Genomic DNA, 16,019 nt, shown 5'->3' with positions numbered 1-16,019 from the left:
CCAGGGTCACAAAGCTCATAAGGCTAGGTTTTCACTCTTCCTGACTCCAGGTCTAGTGTTCCATCCTGAGTGTCACCTCTATATACAAATGTGACCATTTTACAGCCTGCCATCTTCCAGACAAGGCATTTACACCAACAAAAGCTACAACAATTAAGCATCACTTCACAATCTCATGGTCTTGCACTGAATTTTCATCAAAATAAACATGGAAGACTCTTCTGTGGTTGTTATATTCTTCGGTTTCATCATCGTTGATAAGTTCATCTTCCCTGTGAGGCTGAAAAATACTGGACAGCTGGAATTTCTGTTGTATTAGTCTGAAGGGAATCAACCACAGTTCACAACCATTTCAGCAAAACCTTCAAGTGGTACAGAAAGGTGCTAACAGGCACTAGAGGACATTGCTCCCTGGGAGCTTCCCAAAGAAATCAGGTGTCAGATTTTTTTCTTAAATGGAGACTTCTGTCTCATTGTGCAATTTAAAGATCAAATGAAAAGATGAGTGTAAAAGCATTAGTCATCTTTGTTTTTTTTTATTTTGCTTAGTATGATGTATCACCTATAGCACATGTACACCAAAGTGGGCATAATATTTGAATACATACAAAATAAATACATGAATGAACAGGGAACAGAAATACAATTTACCATTCTAATTCCAACAACTATAACTCTCATTTGCCAACAGACTCCCAGTAAAAAAAATGCAACCAAAAATTAATGAAATTATCCATGGTATAGTGATATCTCTTTGCAGAAGATCTCATTTCTGGCTTAGCCTTCAATTTCCTGTATCATCTTGGATGGGTCCTTTTACCTCACTTTCAATTTTCCCCTCTGTAAAATTAGGATGTTGGACTAGGCAATTTCTAAAGTTTCTTCTGCCTGTGGTATTCTATGGTACCTTCCTTCTAGTATTACTTCCCATTTAAATACATTAGTATTTGTTTGTTTGCTCCTCCATTAGACTGTGAACTCTTTTAAGGTAAGGACTGTGATTTTGTCTGTCTTCAAGTCCTGGATGTTTTTAGAATAACCCCCGGGCTTAATAGGTAGGTTCTTACTAATTACTTGTTGATTAATTGATGCCACATTACTTCCATCCTATTTTTCCATCCTTGGATAGAGTACATGACTGAGGGAATTTTGTTCCAAGCATATTAATTTTTCTACAGTTATTTTTAGCTGTAAAGAAGCTGCTATCAGCTCTTTCTTGTTACCATGACAACAATTGTGACAGCTATTTAATTTTTTTGAAAAATACTTAGTCCTCAATGTTTTGGGGGGGTAAAAATATGTTCTACAAATCCAGGGAAATCGCATACAGAGAGGTTTGGCATCAGTGAATGAGTCAAATTAGAACAAAGAAATGGTGAAAGCTCCCTCCTGAGAGAGAGGCCAGGGATTATTTCTGTATGTATGATGATTTTGGAAAAGCACAAATGTCCACTAGGAAGCCAGAAACTAAGTGGATTCCGGTGTTCCAGTTACTCTAACAGGCATAAAAATGAGTAACACAAGTTCATCACTTTGGGCATTTAATGAATATGAGTGTTTTTCCTGTCAACTAGTGATGGACCTGAATGAATGAATGAATGAATGAATGAATGAATGAAAAAAAGTGAAAAGCTTTCACGGGTCTTCATCAACTTCAACACTTCTCTTCTGATTATGTCCCACCAAGAAAAGTGTTTTCCTGAGCAGGAGCCAAGAAGAGACAAGGAAAGAGCTAGATGTGAGCACAGGGTGTAAATAATTGAGCCAAGTGGAAATGAATAAACTCTAACAGTTTAACAAGGCTGTCTAACACAGTGTTACCAAATTGAAACAGGCACCAATAAACCATATGTAACAATATCTGTGGACACACATTGATTTAAGCAACTACATAGGAGGGGCAACTAGGTGGTGCAGTGCATAGAGCACTGGCCTTGGATTTAGGAGGACAGGAGTTAGAATCCAGCATCAGATACTTGACTCTTAACTAGTTGTGGGATCTTGGGCAAGTCACTTAGCCCTGATTTCTTCACATCCAGGGCCATGTCCCAGTTGTCCTGATTTATATCTGGCTACTGGGCCTAGATGACTCTGGAAGAGAAAAATGAGTCTGGTGACCTTGCACAGCACCCCCCTCACTCAAATCCAGTTCATGTGCTTGTCACGGCATTATCTCCCTGATGTTGTGGTCTTCTTCAAAAATGAAAGATAAACATTATTAGTAGTAATATTATCCATATTTTGTTAAATTTTTTTCATTTTGTTAAAGAGTTACCAATTACTTTTTCATATGGTTCATCTGTTGCATCTGTGGTCTATAGGTTTGATACCTCTGGTCTAATAAATATTCAAAATTGAGAATCCCCTATTTATGAATCTGTAAAATTATATAATATGTCTATGATAGCATCATAGTGTTGTCTCTTTCACATAGGTTTTTGGTAAATATTTATTGATTGTTAGATTGGAGGCAAAATGAATAGAGTGCTAGGCCTAGAGTCAGGAAGACTCATCTTCCTGTGTTCAAATCTGTTTGTCTCAGTTTCCTCCTCTGCCAAATGAGGTAGAAAAGGAAATAGTAAACCACTCCAGTATCTTTGCCAAGAAAAACTCCAAATGAGATCACAAGACTGAAACTTTTGAACAACATCAAGGATTGATCATGCAAAGAACATAAGAGTTGGGCTCAATCTAATTTAAAGCCTAAGAGTTGACCCTGGTGGTATGACCATAACTTATTTAGATTCTCTAAATATTAACTTACTTATCTATAAAAAGAAATGATAGTATTTAACTACCATGCAGGGATATTATGAAGAGCAAATAATACTTTGTATATAGAATGCTTTCCAATCATAGTTATTATATGTCCTTTTTAAAAATAAATTTATTTATTCTAGCTATACACAAAGATAGTCTTCAGCATTCAATTTTTGTAAGATTTTGATTTCCATATTTTTCTTCTTCCCTTGATTCCCTCCCCCCCTCCCCATGACAGCAAGTAATCTGATATAGGTTATACATGTTTAAATATGTTAAATATATTATATGTCTTTTTTGAACATTTTTTTCTTTCTCTTCCTCTCTAGAGCCATGTTTGACTATGACAAGAGCAAAGATAGTGGACTCCCAAGTCAAGGACTGAGCTTTAAATATGGTGACATTCTCCATGTTATCAATGCTTCAGATGATGAGTGGTGGCAAGCCCGAAGAGTAACGCTAGAGGGAGACAGTGAGGAGATGGGTGTCATCCCCAGCAAAAGGAGGTAATGATTACTTTTATGATTTCACAGAATGTGATTTTTACCTTTTATACAATAGAGAGGAGAGAAAAATAAGGAAATTTAGAGAGAGTCAGAGACAGATAGAGACAAAAGAGAGACAGATAAAATAGAGACAACTAGGAAGAGAAAGTGTCCCAGAAATGGAGACAGATAGAAACAGTAAGACAAATGCAAAAAAGGAAAAAAAGAAAGAAAAAAAGAAACAAAAGAGAGGGAGGGGGAAGAAAGACAGTGACAGATTGGAGAGAGAGAGAGAGAGAGAGAGAGAGAGAGAGAGAGAGAGAGAGAGAGAGAGAGAGGGGTGGGGGGGAGGGAAGGAGGGAAAAAAAGGAGAGAATTTCTGCAGTTTAATCTGAGAATTCATCCAAGAGGAAATTGCCAGCCCAGACAGGTGACACCAATTAAATTTTTCCTTTCTACATATATTATGGTTTTAATGAAAATTTGTGACTATGAGCTCATGTTCTGACAAGACACAAAATGATAAACAAACAGTCTGCTCAGACTGTCTTGCTGTCTGTGCCTTTTGGAGCAGTTTAATTTACTCCAGTTCATATATTTCAGGACAAACTTGTCAGGGTGTACAGGTTACTAACTCTCCTAGGACCCTGCAAAGCTCGTCAGAAACAGCAAGTGCACCAGGAAATTTTTAGAAGATTCAAGGTCACAGTAGTCCAATGCCAGCAAATCAGTAACTTAACATGCTCTTTATTAAGCATCTATATTGTAAGCTGGTTATTATGCTAGGCAGTTCATAATAATGGAACTAGTTCTGATCTCAAAGAGGTAGGTTACAGTCTCTCAGGGTATGGAGTCTGCACACATATAAGTAAACATAAAACGATTATCTTGGTGTGGCATGGGGGGGCGGTCATCGATCACTTGGTGGATCCAGAAAGGCCTCATGTTAGGAGGTAGCACTAGGGCTGAACTTTGAAGGAAGATAGGGATTTTAAGGAGGTGAGGAAGAATTATAATCCAGACACATGAGGCACAGAGATGAAAGATGGAATGTTGTTTATTTAAAAGACTGAGGTTTTTGTATGTATATGATGCTACCAACACTGGTGGAAAACATTTAAAATTCTGCCAGAGATCCAGATGTTTTCTCTAGAGGATGCCAATCATAGCTGACTATGCATAATACCAACCTTTGGGGAAATTCGTTTTGCCTTCATTTCCTTTCTTATCTTTGGCATTTTGTAGATACAGGAGTTATTAACAGGGTGAAGGTTTTTCCTTCTTTGGTATCAATCTAGACCAGGAATTTGAGAAGCCAAGAAAAAACCCCTAGAGTCAGGATTTTCATCTAGGCTCTATGAACTTTAAAAAAATCAGTTTTTTTCATTATTTCAAAAAATATTTCAATTTAATTGGTTTCTTTTGTCATATTGTGTATTTTATGCATTTAACAGAAAAATGAATAAGAAAAGGGATCCAGAGTGACAGACACTAAAAAAGTTAAAGAATTTTCTCCTGAGGACAGTTGACTTGCATTTTGGTTCTTGGGATTCTTAATTATCTCCATATGAGAGAAACTTTCAACCTTTCTTAATATCTAGATACTATACACTGACCAGAAATTGTTATACCATACCCTAGAAAACCAATGAAATTGAAAATCAGGGGTGATGTTTTCCCCATTCATAGCACATTGATTTCCAAAATACCTTTAAACAGAGTAGGACAGAAATGCTTCCTATATGGAAGAACATATTAGGATTTACTAAAATAAGCCCAGATTTGAGGAGTTGCAGGATTGGACTTCAAGTTCCCTCAGCCTCAGAGAAGGCTGGACCATAGGCTCTGTGCCTCTTCTTGACATCTTTATTTTCCCCACTCAAATAGGGTTAGAATGAGGAGAAAAAGATTTGTCTGCTCTGTTTTCTTTAGAAATAATAGTTTGATAGCATAGTAGGAGTACTGAGTTAAAAGAATGGAAAAGTTCTAGTCCTGACTCAGTAACTAATGAGGTGCATTATCTGAGGTGAGGCTAAGCTTCGGTTTCTTCCTCTGAAATGATGAAGTTGAAAGATTTCCAAAGGATTTAGAATGGAGAGGAGTTTTGGATCATAAGGTCATGGAATCATAGGTTCAGAGTTGGAAGGAAACTTGGAGGTCATATTAGAGATTAGCTCATCCAGCAAGCTTATTTTTCAAAGAAAGAAACTGAGTCTCAAAGAGGTTAAGTGATTTGCCAAATATTACAAGGTAGTAAGTCACAGAGAAAAAATTCAAACCTAACATCTTGTGATCTGATTTCAAGTTATATGATCAATTCCAGTGTATCATAATATATCTTGAAAGAAAGAGTCAGGAAGGGAGGGAGGGAAGAAGAAAGGAAAAAAACTGGAGAGAGGGAGGGAATGAAGAGAGAGATGAAAAGGAAGGAAAGAAGGAAGGAAGGAAGGAAAAAATATTGGCCCTATTGTCTGGGGCCAGAGATTTGTGCATCTGAATATCAGGCACTGAGATTTTTCTCCTATCTTCTGGGATTTAGAGTATAAGAGAGGTATCAAGGAAGTGATGCTATGTCCCTCAATTTGTGGTAATATAGGTCTTGCCACTTTCCCTCTCCCAAGCATTCCAAGATCAGTCATAAATGCTAGGGTGGAAAAATACAGTATCTTATCCTAACACACTAAAAGTAAAGATGAGCTTCTTGCCATAAGGAATAGTGAGGAGAGAAAGATTTAACTCATATGTCACATATGCTACAGGCTTAGAATAAAGTACTGGTACCAACTAAAGACAGCTGGGGATCATAAGACATTAGACTGTGACTTCTTTGAGGAAAGGGCTTGGATTTATTTTTTTTTTAATTCCCAGGATCTGGTAAAGCATTATTCACATAATGAACAATTAAGATATGTTGACTGTGTTGTTTAATTGGATCAAGGTTCCCCTTAAGGTTTTGTCTTAAGGAAATATGGTATAAGTGTGTGTCAAAGAACACTAGTTCATGTCCTGACTCTATTATTGTGCATTATTGGCTAAGTCTCTTAAACTCTCTGTGACTTTTTTCTTTTATAAAATAAAGGGATTAAAAATAGATGACCTCAAGGTAACTTCCAGCTCTGAATCCTATGAGAGTTCTTAGGAGTCAAGACATGAACTGAAGAAATATGAGAATATAAATTTGAGTTTTCTTTCCTTTATTGAATTTCTCCATAATTTCTCTCTACCTGGGAAACAGAAACAATGAGACTATGCTCAACCTCACAAAGATTGCTGTAATACTATATAAACCAGTACTGGGAATTGATCTCTGAATTTTGTATGGAAAATTTTCTATAAGTATAAAGCATTAATTCTCTATCAGATACAATAACCTTGAGATATGATAATAGAATTCCCTGTATTGCTGTCCACATACAGTCCTGTATTGATATTAAACATGATAATTTCACAAGTACAATGTGGCAGACAAGATGGCTAGATAGTAGTTTATTTGAAAGATTTTAGTGTGCTGCATCCAAATGAGTGAATAATGGCACACCATAGCCAACACAGCAGATATGATATCGGACTAAAAGAAGAGTGACAATGTCTAAGACAAGGGAAGAGGCTTTCCCTCTGCCCTCTGCCCCCATGTTGTATTGATTCATAGGTACTAAATTATTGGAAGGACAGCATCCAGAGGAGGGTAAAGAGGACAAGGGCAGCACTGAGTCCCCTGTCACTTGAGAACTGCATGAAGGAACTATAAGAAAACTTCAGGGAAATTTGCTGTCTTCATGAATTTAAAGAACCTGTCATATGAAAGCAGAAATGTCCCCTGTTTTCCTTGATCCTAAGAAACAGATCTAGGATTCATATAGGGAAAGGTTTGCTAAGAAAAGAGTTTCTTAAAAAGTGGAAGGGACTTCCTAATAGACAATGGATTCCTCAGAGAAGATCTCCAAGCAGACAGCAGATGCCCACTCTATGTGCATTGTAGAGAGGTTCTTATTCAGGTGTGAATTGGATAAGATGATCTCTGACACACCTTACAATTTTGAGGGTACTTTAAATCTGTGAAGTATTTGCCAAAGGTTTTCTAGGTTGTATGGCTTTATCCCTTTGGGGAGTAATCATTCTCAAAACTAGCAATATCATGAATAACACTTTATACTCACAGGATCTCTCCTCTGAAGAGCTCTCAGCAATTTTCTGAGAGAAATCATTTTCCAACTGCCTACGATGATGATTGTCCAGCTGTCTGATTTGCCATTTCTCTAACTTCTTGGAAGAGAACCTCTTTTAGCAGCCACAGTAAAGCTGGATCAGGGAAAATGAATTTGGAATTGTAAATCAAATTTCAGTATCCATTTCTGTTTTATTTTGTGATGGATGCAGTAGACCAGAAAAAAGCCAGAATTTATAGTTGAGAAAGAATTACAGTCCAATTTTCTCCTGGGAATCTGGCTAAGTTTCCAGTCATTAAGTCTTATTGATTAAATGGAGTTTGAAAACAATTTGACTATAGACATTTTCCATGGATGCCCTCTTCCTGAGTTAATATGTTATTTACAAATGGGAGACCATTCGTTTAATTCTGTCTTTAGAATCTTAAGACCACAGCTAAGGATAAATCCCTGTATTGGCTCCACTCATTTGTAGGATCATACATTTAGAGCTGAAGGAGCCTTGGAGAACATCTAGTCCAACATGCTCATTTTACAGATTAAGAAACAGGCACAGAGATGCTGAATGACTTGCCCAGAGTCCATAGGTACTAAGCAGTAACGCTGAGAATCCAGATTCTCTGACTTCAGATACAACCTCTATTCCTGTACCTTTCCTTTCTGACTCCTATTATCAATAGGTCCTCTGCCTTGACACAGCTGGTTCCAAGATCCATGTCTTCTTGGAAATGACACATGGTATTTAACCTATAACTGGCAAGATCCAAAGTGAGTAATATTCACACAGTATTGAAACCTTGCTTCTCAACCCAATAGAGCAGGGAGAAGTAGAGATTCTGTTGGCAAAATGATATCTCATGCCAGCTATCCACCCCACCCCCCCCACCCCCATCCCCACCATATATCTGAACTGAACCCAAAGGAGCAGATGGGAAGTAGAAAAGAAGGCAGAGGAAAACAGTTGGGCCTGTTAAGTCACGGCCATTTCCAAATCTCTGGAGGCTCCAGTTGTCAGAATATATTCCTCATACTTTTCAGTCCCATTTCTCATTTTAGCATTTTGGCCAGGGTTCTACGTAGAGAGAATTTTTGCTAAAAACGAACTAATTAAATGCTTTTTTTCCCCCAAACAAAATATGGAAGTACACTAGTCTTTCTCAGACACTAAATCTGGTTTGGGGATCCACCTCTTCCTTGGAATAGAATTAACTCAGTTTTTAAAAATTGGTTGATTGATTAGTTATCCTTAAATTGTGAAGAGTATCAAAATGATATTACTATCTAACCCCAACTAGTCAAACTAATGTGATCTTGAAAGTCTCTACCATGGGTTAGACTCCAATAGTTCTTATGAATGTTTCAAATGTACATTTGACCCTGTATTGTCCATCATGGATAGAAAGACAATGATACATTAGATTCTGTTTTAAGATTTGCAGAGCATCTTTTCCCCCCAGTTTTAAGGTTGGAAACTGCAGGAAGGTTAGGTGATAGATAAGTTGTCACATAGTTTGAGAGTATCTGAGGTGTGAGCAGAATTCAGATTTTTACTGCTTACAAGGATAGGGTTTTTTCCTTCCCTCCTGACACCATTCAAAATAGAATATAGTCATAAATTGAAAGCTGAACCTTAAAGGATATCTAGTTCACAACTCCTACTTTTTGGATTATCTATTTAACCCTTAATAAATGTCTACAATATTCCAGAAACACTACTAAGCACTAAGGTCAAAAGACAAAAGTAAAAACAGTTCCTGACCTCAAGGAGCTTACATTCTAATAAGGGAGAGAGCATTCACATATTTAGGGAAATATGAGGAAACTGAGGCCAAGAGAGATTAAAATAACCTGCCAAAGATCACAGGTTGTAAGCAACAGAGTTAGGTGTAAACCCAATATTGATTTCAAATTTCCTTTCCACTGTCTTGTATTGCTCATCCCCACTTCTCCTATACTTCAGTAGGTCTATGATTTCAGAGGTGATTGCATACCCCACCTGTGCCCTCAAAGGAGTTTTACAATCTAGTAGTGAGTGAGAATATGATCAGTACCAAAATAGCTATAATATAAAAATAAACCAAGGGAAACCAAATAAGAGAGGCACAAAGAATGTGCTAGAGGAAAAGAGGAAAAACTTGTTTCTATCTGATTGTCAATGAAAGTTCTCTGAAGAAGCTGACATTTGGACTGGGCAAGGTAGATAAAATTCAGACAAGTAGAAATGAGGATTATTGATATAAAAAAATTCCATCATCTCTCTAAATTATATCTAAATTGAGAATAAATATTTATTGAAAGTAATGTCTGCTTAATAGACTATTTTTAAGTGCACATGAATTTATAAACAGGGATTTATCTTTTTTTTCTCTTACCTTAATCTAAAGAATATTTAGGAAATTGAGGAAAATACACATGAAATGTCTTCTACAAACATTTTTCAAGGTTGAACTACTAAAGGCTTGTTAATCTGAGGCATCCCATAAGGTCTAGGAGCAGTTTAAAATCATCATTCTGCCTGACTTGTCAAAAAAGAACATGTATCTCTACTGGGCATAGATTTATTTTCACTCTTCCACATTCTAAACTGGTCTTTCAGTCTTGGGGAAATGAACAAAGTAGGTCCATAGGCATTTCTTTGGTTTTAGTTGTAGGCAGGTGGTCAGGGTTCACTGTGGAATAATTAAGTATTAAAAAAAAAGATTAATAAATGCTAGTCTTAGAAGATATCTGTCCCTTTTTTTTGTCTGTGCATTTCATTAAAATCTTGCCAATGACTGGTCCTGTTGCCAGTGGACTGTATTGTATTGGCACTGTTTGTGTTGTCCTGAACATTGCTCAATTCTTTTTTTTCCCCCTGAACATTATTGTAAAGAGCCTTCCCTAACTCATTTTTTTTTTCTGTTGGAATATTTTAGTTTGTTTCAAATAAAAATTACTGATTATACATAACTACTTTTTTATACAAGAAAATGCTTCCCCATGATAATGTGAGCTCCTTACCTGGCACATCGTAGGCTCTTAATAAATACTTCTTAATTGATGGACTGAAGGATGAAGGATATAATATCTACAATAACAAGAACTATGTGTGTTTGTGTGTGTGTGTGTGTGTGTGTGTGTGTGTGTGTATAGAGAGAGAAATAGATAGATAGATAGATATAGATAGATACAGATTTAGACATATCTATATCTATATCTTATCTATATCTAATCTATATCTATCTATATCTATATCTATATCTATATCTATATCTATATCTATATCTATATCTATATATATTTAGGGACTATATAGTTAGGCCTCTGTTTATTTAAATGATTCCTATATGGGCTATCCTATCAGTTCTGATATAGCATCATTAGACCTCCTAGATGGTCCAGTAGTTAAGAGTATTAGTCCTCAAATCTAGCCTCAAAAACTTACTACCTATGTAACCCCTGGGTAAGTCACTTAACCTGGTTTGCCCTAGTTCTCTAATCTATAAAATGAGCTAGAGAAGGAAATGGTAAACCATTCCAGTATCTTTGCCAGGAAACCAAATGGGGTCACACTAAGAACTGGACATAACTGAAACGAACTGAACAACATCAATAACAAAGCATCATGGATTTTGAAGCCTTCTACAATCTGGTTCTAATAAATGTTTCTAGTATCATTTCACTTTTTTCCACATGTGATCCAAACTGGACTACTTGCTGTCCTCCATTCTTATTCTGCCCTCTGTCATCTCTTTGCCTTGGATCATGCCATTCCTGAAATGAATTCCTCTTCCTTTCTGTCTTTTAAAATACCTCCCTTCAAAGACCAGTTTTAAATGATTTCTCTTCTTCTGAGATGTTTATGACCCCATATTTACCCCCCAACACATATGAAAATAATCTCTCCCTAACCAACTTCTTTTGGATCTTTCCTTTGCGCTAATTGCTAAACTTCTTTTATAGATATATAGAAATAGATATATACATTTAGATATATTTATATACATGAGTAACTATAGTATATAATGTATATATTATTTTATATTATAAGTATATTTTTCTATATATATAAATATCTAACTATTGTTTTATTATATATATGTATATATGTATCTTTTATACTAGTTTCTTTCAGAAGAGGGGATTTGATCATATTGTTTATTAACTCAATTCATAGTTCATAGTAGATCCATGACCAATATTTGTTGAACTGAGTTTAACATAGGAATTGTTACTTCCTTGCAAAACTATTTCCAACTTTGTCCAAATAATTGAATCACTGGCTTATCCCATATAGGTTTTTGGCCTCCATATCAGCTACTTGTGGTTCAGTCTTTGCGACATTCTGTGATAGATAAAACCAAATTGAAATCTTTGAGGGGCACAATCTGTTTGTCTAGTGATTTAGCTTTCCTATATTATCCTTGCTAAGTGACATTTTCCCAGTGCTTTGTCACCGTACTTCCAATACATCTAGCCTGCTGAGATTCAGAACTGTTCATTTTTCCAGACCTGTTTCACTTTTGCAGTTTATAATCAGTACTTAGTACAGTGCCCAGAAAATATTAAGCCCTCAATAAATTCTTGTTGATTCATTGATTTTCTCATAGTATTAGCAAGGGATTTTATATATTCTTCCTCCTATTATGGGACTGAGTGTCCACAAGTTTCTGCTCTTCTTTGCTTCTTCATATGTAACTGTGAGCCAGCATACCAATTCATCAATCTCTAAACACATCCGCATAGGGCTAGATATTTTTATCTTGATTTCCATGGCTACTTACCCATGCCAGTGTTGCATGGCTGTAGTTCCAGTAACACAGGTGACTTTGTATATTCCATTCTCTCCTTCATCCATAATGTTGTCTTGTTGGAGGTGGGTAGTAACAGTTTATCACCAGATAGAACAATTACAACATCAGTAATTAATACTTGTATAGTTTGTAAGTTTGCATTTGATCATTTGATCCTCACAACAACCCTGGGAGATAGGTGATAGTATCCTGTTTTTACAGATGTAATAAACTGAAGCACAGTGAAGCACATTCTCACAGTGAGAATCAGAGTCACAAAGCTAATAAGTGAATTGAAATTCATGTTTGCCTAAGTATTCCATGCACTCTACGACTTTTAACTCAAAGTCAAAAGAAGAAATTATTCCTTCCAATCTCTTTTCACTTTATGACTCTTGTTCTCCTTATACTTACTTTGAGTTTCCATCACATAAGATATAAGGTATCATATAAGTTGTAAATCAGGAATCACTCAGGAGAAAAATTGATGTGTCCTTTGGACTAATGACCTTGGACAATTTCCAAAGAAAACCCTTTAATAAACTTGTTAAGATGGAACAGTAGAAATTGATGATTTGGAGGATTTATAGAAAATCAATTTGAATTTTAATGCTAAAATGAATTTATCATACTTTTTGGTTTAAGCCAACTGCTAATTGCTTTACCTTTATCAAAACCACTTTGTAGGTGGATCATGTTCTTGGCTAATCTGTATTAGTCTTTTTGAGTCAAAAATTATCTGAATAAATCCAGTAATTTGCCCTCCCCATCCCCACCTCTAAGAACTGCTCATTTGAAATCCATTTTAAGCCACAAATTGGTCTCAGTTTATTTAAAGCTCAAGCAAGAATTGCCAAAATCTTCTAGATTTTTAAAATTAAAAAAAATTTAACTTTACATGTATCATGAAATTTTATTGCTTTATATTAACTCACTCAAGATCAATGATGTCATTGTTAACCTTGAGTTCAGTGCCAAAATTTGAGACATTAACAAGATCTTCAACTCATTTATTCCTAACGTTCATGGTTACTTTTATCTGGTTTTAGATAATTATAATATTTTTAAATCAAATTGATTTTAACAGATGTATAAGGTAGATAGTCAAACCATACAGGATGGTGGAATTTAAAATCAGGAAAACCTACAGTCCAAACTCCTCTAGTTCATTGATTTTCTTTAACAAATGAGTAAACTGAGTTCTCATGAAAGTAAATGGTTTGCCCTATGTCACAAACATGGTCAAACCTAGGTCTTCAGGTCCAAATTCTATGTTCTTCCAAAGACATTTATTGTTTTGATGATACTGTTTACATATTAGATTATTTTGTATCTGTTCAGAAGTGTATAATCCTGTTAAGAACCTGATGGGTAAGAGAGAGAGGTGGTAAATCAACTATTGGAATGTCTTTGATGGTAAACATTTATTAGGTAAATGAAAAATTTGGCACATAAATCTTGAAAATAAGAATTGGATATATCCAGAATTTATTTGCAAAGGAAATTATGCTAATTAGTTATAAAGTTACCCTATGAGGGTATAGAAAATTTCCATAACAATGTTTTATACCATTCTAGTACAATTTATCACTTCATTTTCAAGGCAACCCGTACAAATCTTGTGTGAATTACATGATTAAGTAAAACTGTTGTAACCTCTTAAAGCTAGAATCATTCCATTCATCAACAAACATTATAACTACCTGTGGGCTAGGCATTGTGCCAGAAGTGTTTTTAAAGACCATATAATCCATCATTTTTCATATAAGGAAGAGTGGTGAATTGATTTGTTCAAAGTCAGACAGAGAGCAAATGGCAGAGTTTGGGTTTGAAACCATGATCTATGATGGGGAATTTATACTGAAGAATTCACAGGTACCAAACAAAAACAAACAAGCACACAAACAACAATGATACAAAAAATATATAAGTCTTGGCATATTACCATGTATATTATGTAGAGACATCTAGGTGGTATAATATCAAGAAGACTATGACCCTGGGCAATAACAATCTCTGTCTTCCTCAAATACCTCAAATGTAAAATGGGGATCATAATAACACCTCCCTCCCAGTGATGTTGTAAGGATTAAATGAGATAATATTTGAAAAGTACATAGTAGGTTCTTAATAAATACTTGTTTTCTCCCTGCTTTCCATGCCTTTATTGCAAGCTTACATTGATTTATTACTTGGAAGTTTATGACATACTCCCTCCCCACCTTAAAAATTCCCCTAAGTTAGATACTGTGAGTATTTTAAATTGCACTTTGAAGATGAGAAAACTGAGACTTACCTCAAATCCAGGATTTTCACAATTCTATTGATTTTCTAAGATGTGCTCACTAGAGGGTTGTTGGTTAGAATACTTTAGTGCTGTGTGATTAAAAGCATCAGTGGCCTCTATAAATGAGATAATAATTTTATTAGGAAATGGTGAAACAGTATCCATCACTCCTTAGGAAGGCAGATTTATAAAAAGAGCTCAGAATAATGTTAATACAATAATTGATATTTTCAGAGGATAGGACAGAGGCAGATTTGATCAATATTCACACCTTTAGTTAAAACTAAGAGAAGTGGAGAAAGTTTGGAGTCAGTAATTTCCCCCATGATCCTCTCTCCATATGGCAGATTATAGTGACTTAAGCCTTCATTTTCTCTCTTTCCTATCATAGCACTTGGCCTGCCAATACAAAATTATGACAGTTCTTAAGCTTTAATATCAGCGATTACCTTTGAAAGATTTGGTCCCACCATATCCATGCCAATGTTGTATACTAAAGTGAAATAAATAAATTCTATGGCTCAGCTGTGTAACTATAGAAACCAGTCCCCTCAGTGTTTCAACAGAAAATGCAAAAGACTTCTCATTTGGAAATGAGTGTGTGGTTCAGAATTGATTTATGAATAGTTTTGACTTCAGAAATCTATTCAGTTATTCTGTTTATGAATAGTTTTGACTTCAGAAATCTATCCAGGTTTAGGGAAGATTTCAGCTGGGTAAAATGTTAATGTTATATACATATATGTTTATATAACCACATATATAAGATGTTAATGCTTAATATTTATTTACATATATGTGTGTAGTTTGTGTCTTGGATTGCTTTGTCAGTCTGGTGAAGTCTATAAATTCCTTCTTAGAAAAATACTTTTTAAATGCATAAAACAGAATGAATAGTATTACAGAGGAAATCAATTATCACAATATTTAAAAAAACAAGTTAATGAACTTAGTTAAAAAACCACTGGTATGTGTGCAATACATTTTCATCTAACTACATACATATACATATTGCATGTATAAACATACTTTTGTATAAATTACATGCATGTCCAACTCTATGATACCATTTGGAGTTTTCTTGGCAAAGATTTGCCATTTCCTTCTCTGACTCATTTTACAAAAGAGGAAATTGAAGCAAACAAAGCTAAGTTACTTCCCTAGAGTCACACAGCTAATAAGTGTCTGGAACCAAATTTTAACTCATGGAGATGTCTTTCTTATTCCAAGCCCACTGCTCTATCCACTATACTACCTAGCTACTTATAGACATATAAACATATATTGTATAAATGAGAAAAGGATAAATGAATGGATAACTAGCTAATTAGAGAGAGAGAGAGAGAGAGAGAGAGAGAGATAAACAAAGTTAGATTGGAACTTCTGTTATATATTTAATAAAACAAGTTTCTGGAAAGGAAATCTCCTTTTGCAAATTCAGATTGTCAATTTTTGCAAAATAGGAGAAGTTTAGGGCAGTGAAAGGTAAAGAGACTTGCCCAAGCTTACCTAGCCATTACGTGTATGTCAGAAATAAAAATTCAATCTA

General features: G+C 35.3%; 2 protein-coding genes across 7 annotated transcripts in view; both read left to right on the top strand.

Annotated features, from left to right (window-relative positions):
* The window catches only part of LOC141508420 (disks large homolog 2), a 2,787,507-nt gene that overhangs the window by 2,681,577 nt on the left and 89,911 nt on the right, over window positions 1–16,019 (top strand). The gene's annotated exons all lie outside the window — the stretch shown is intronic.
* LOC141510236 (disks large homolog 2-like) overlaps window positions 1–16,019 on the top strand; it is a 63,534-nt gene that overhangs the window by 427 nt on the left and 47,088 nt on the right. The window contains exon 2 of the mRNA XM_074220236.1: window positions 3,090–3,266. Coding sequence (XP_074076337.1) covers window positions 3,090–3,266 — 177 coding nt within the window. The remainder of the gene's footprint in view (window positions 1–3,089; window positions 3,267–16,019) is intronic.

Source organism: Macrotis lagotis, chromosome 1 (genome assembly GCF_037893015.1).
Source record: "Macrotis lagotis isolate mMagLag1 chromosome 1, bilby.v1.9.chrom.fasta, whole genome shotgun sequence".
NCBI lineage: Eukaryota > Metazoa > Chordata > Mammalia > Peramelemorphia > Peramelidae > Macrotis > Macrotis lagotis.
This window is presented reverse-complemented; position numbering and strand designations above follow the sequence as displayed.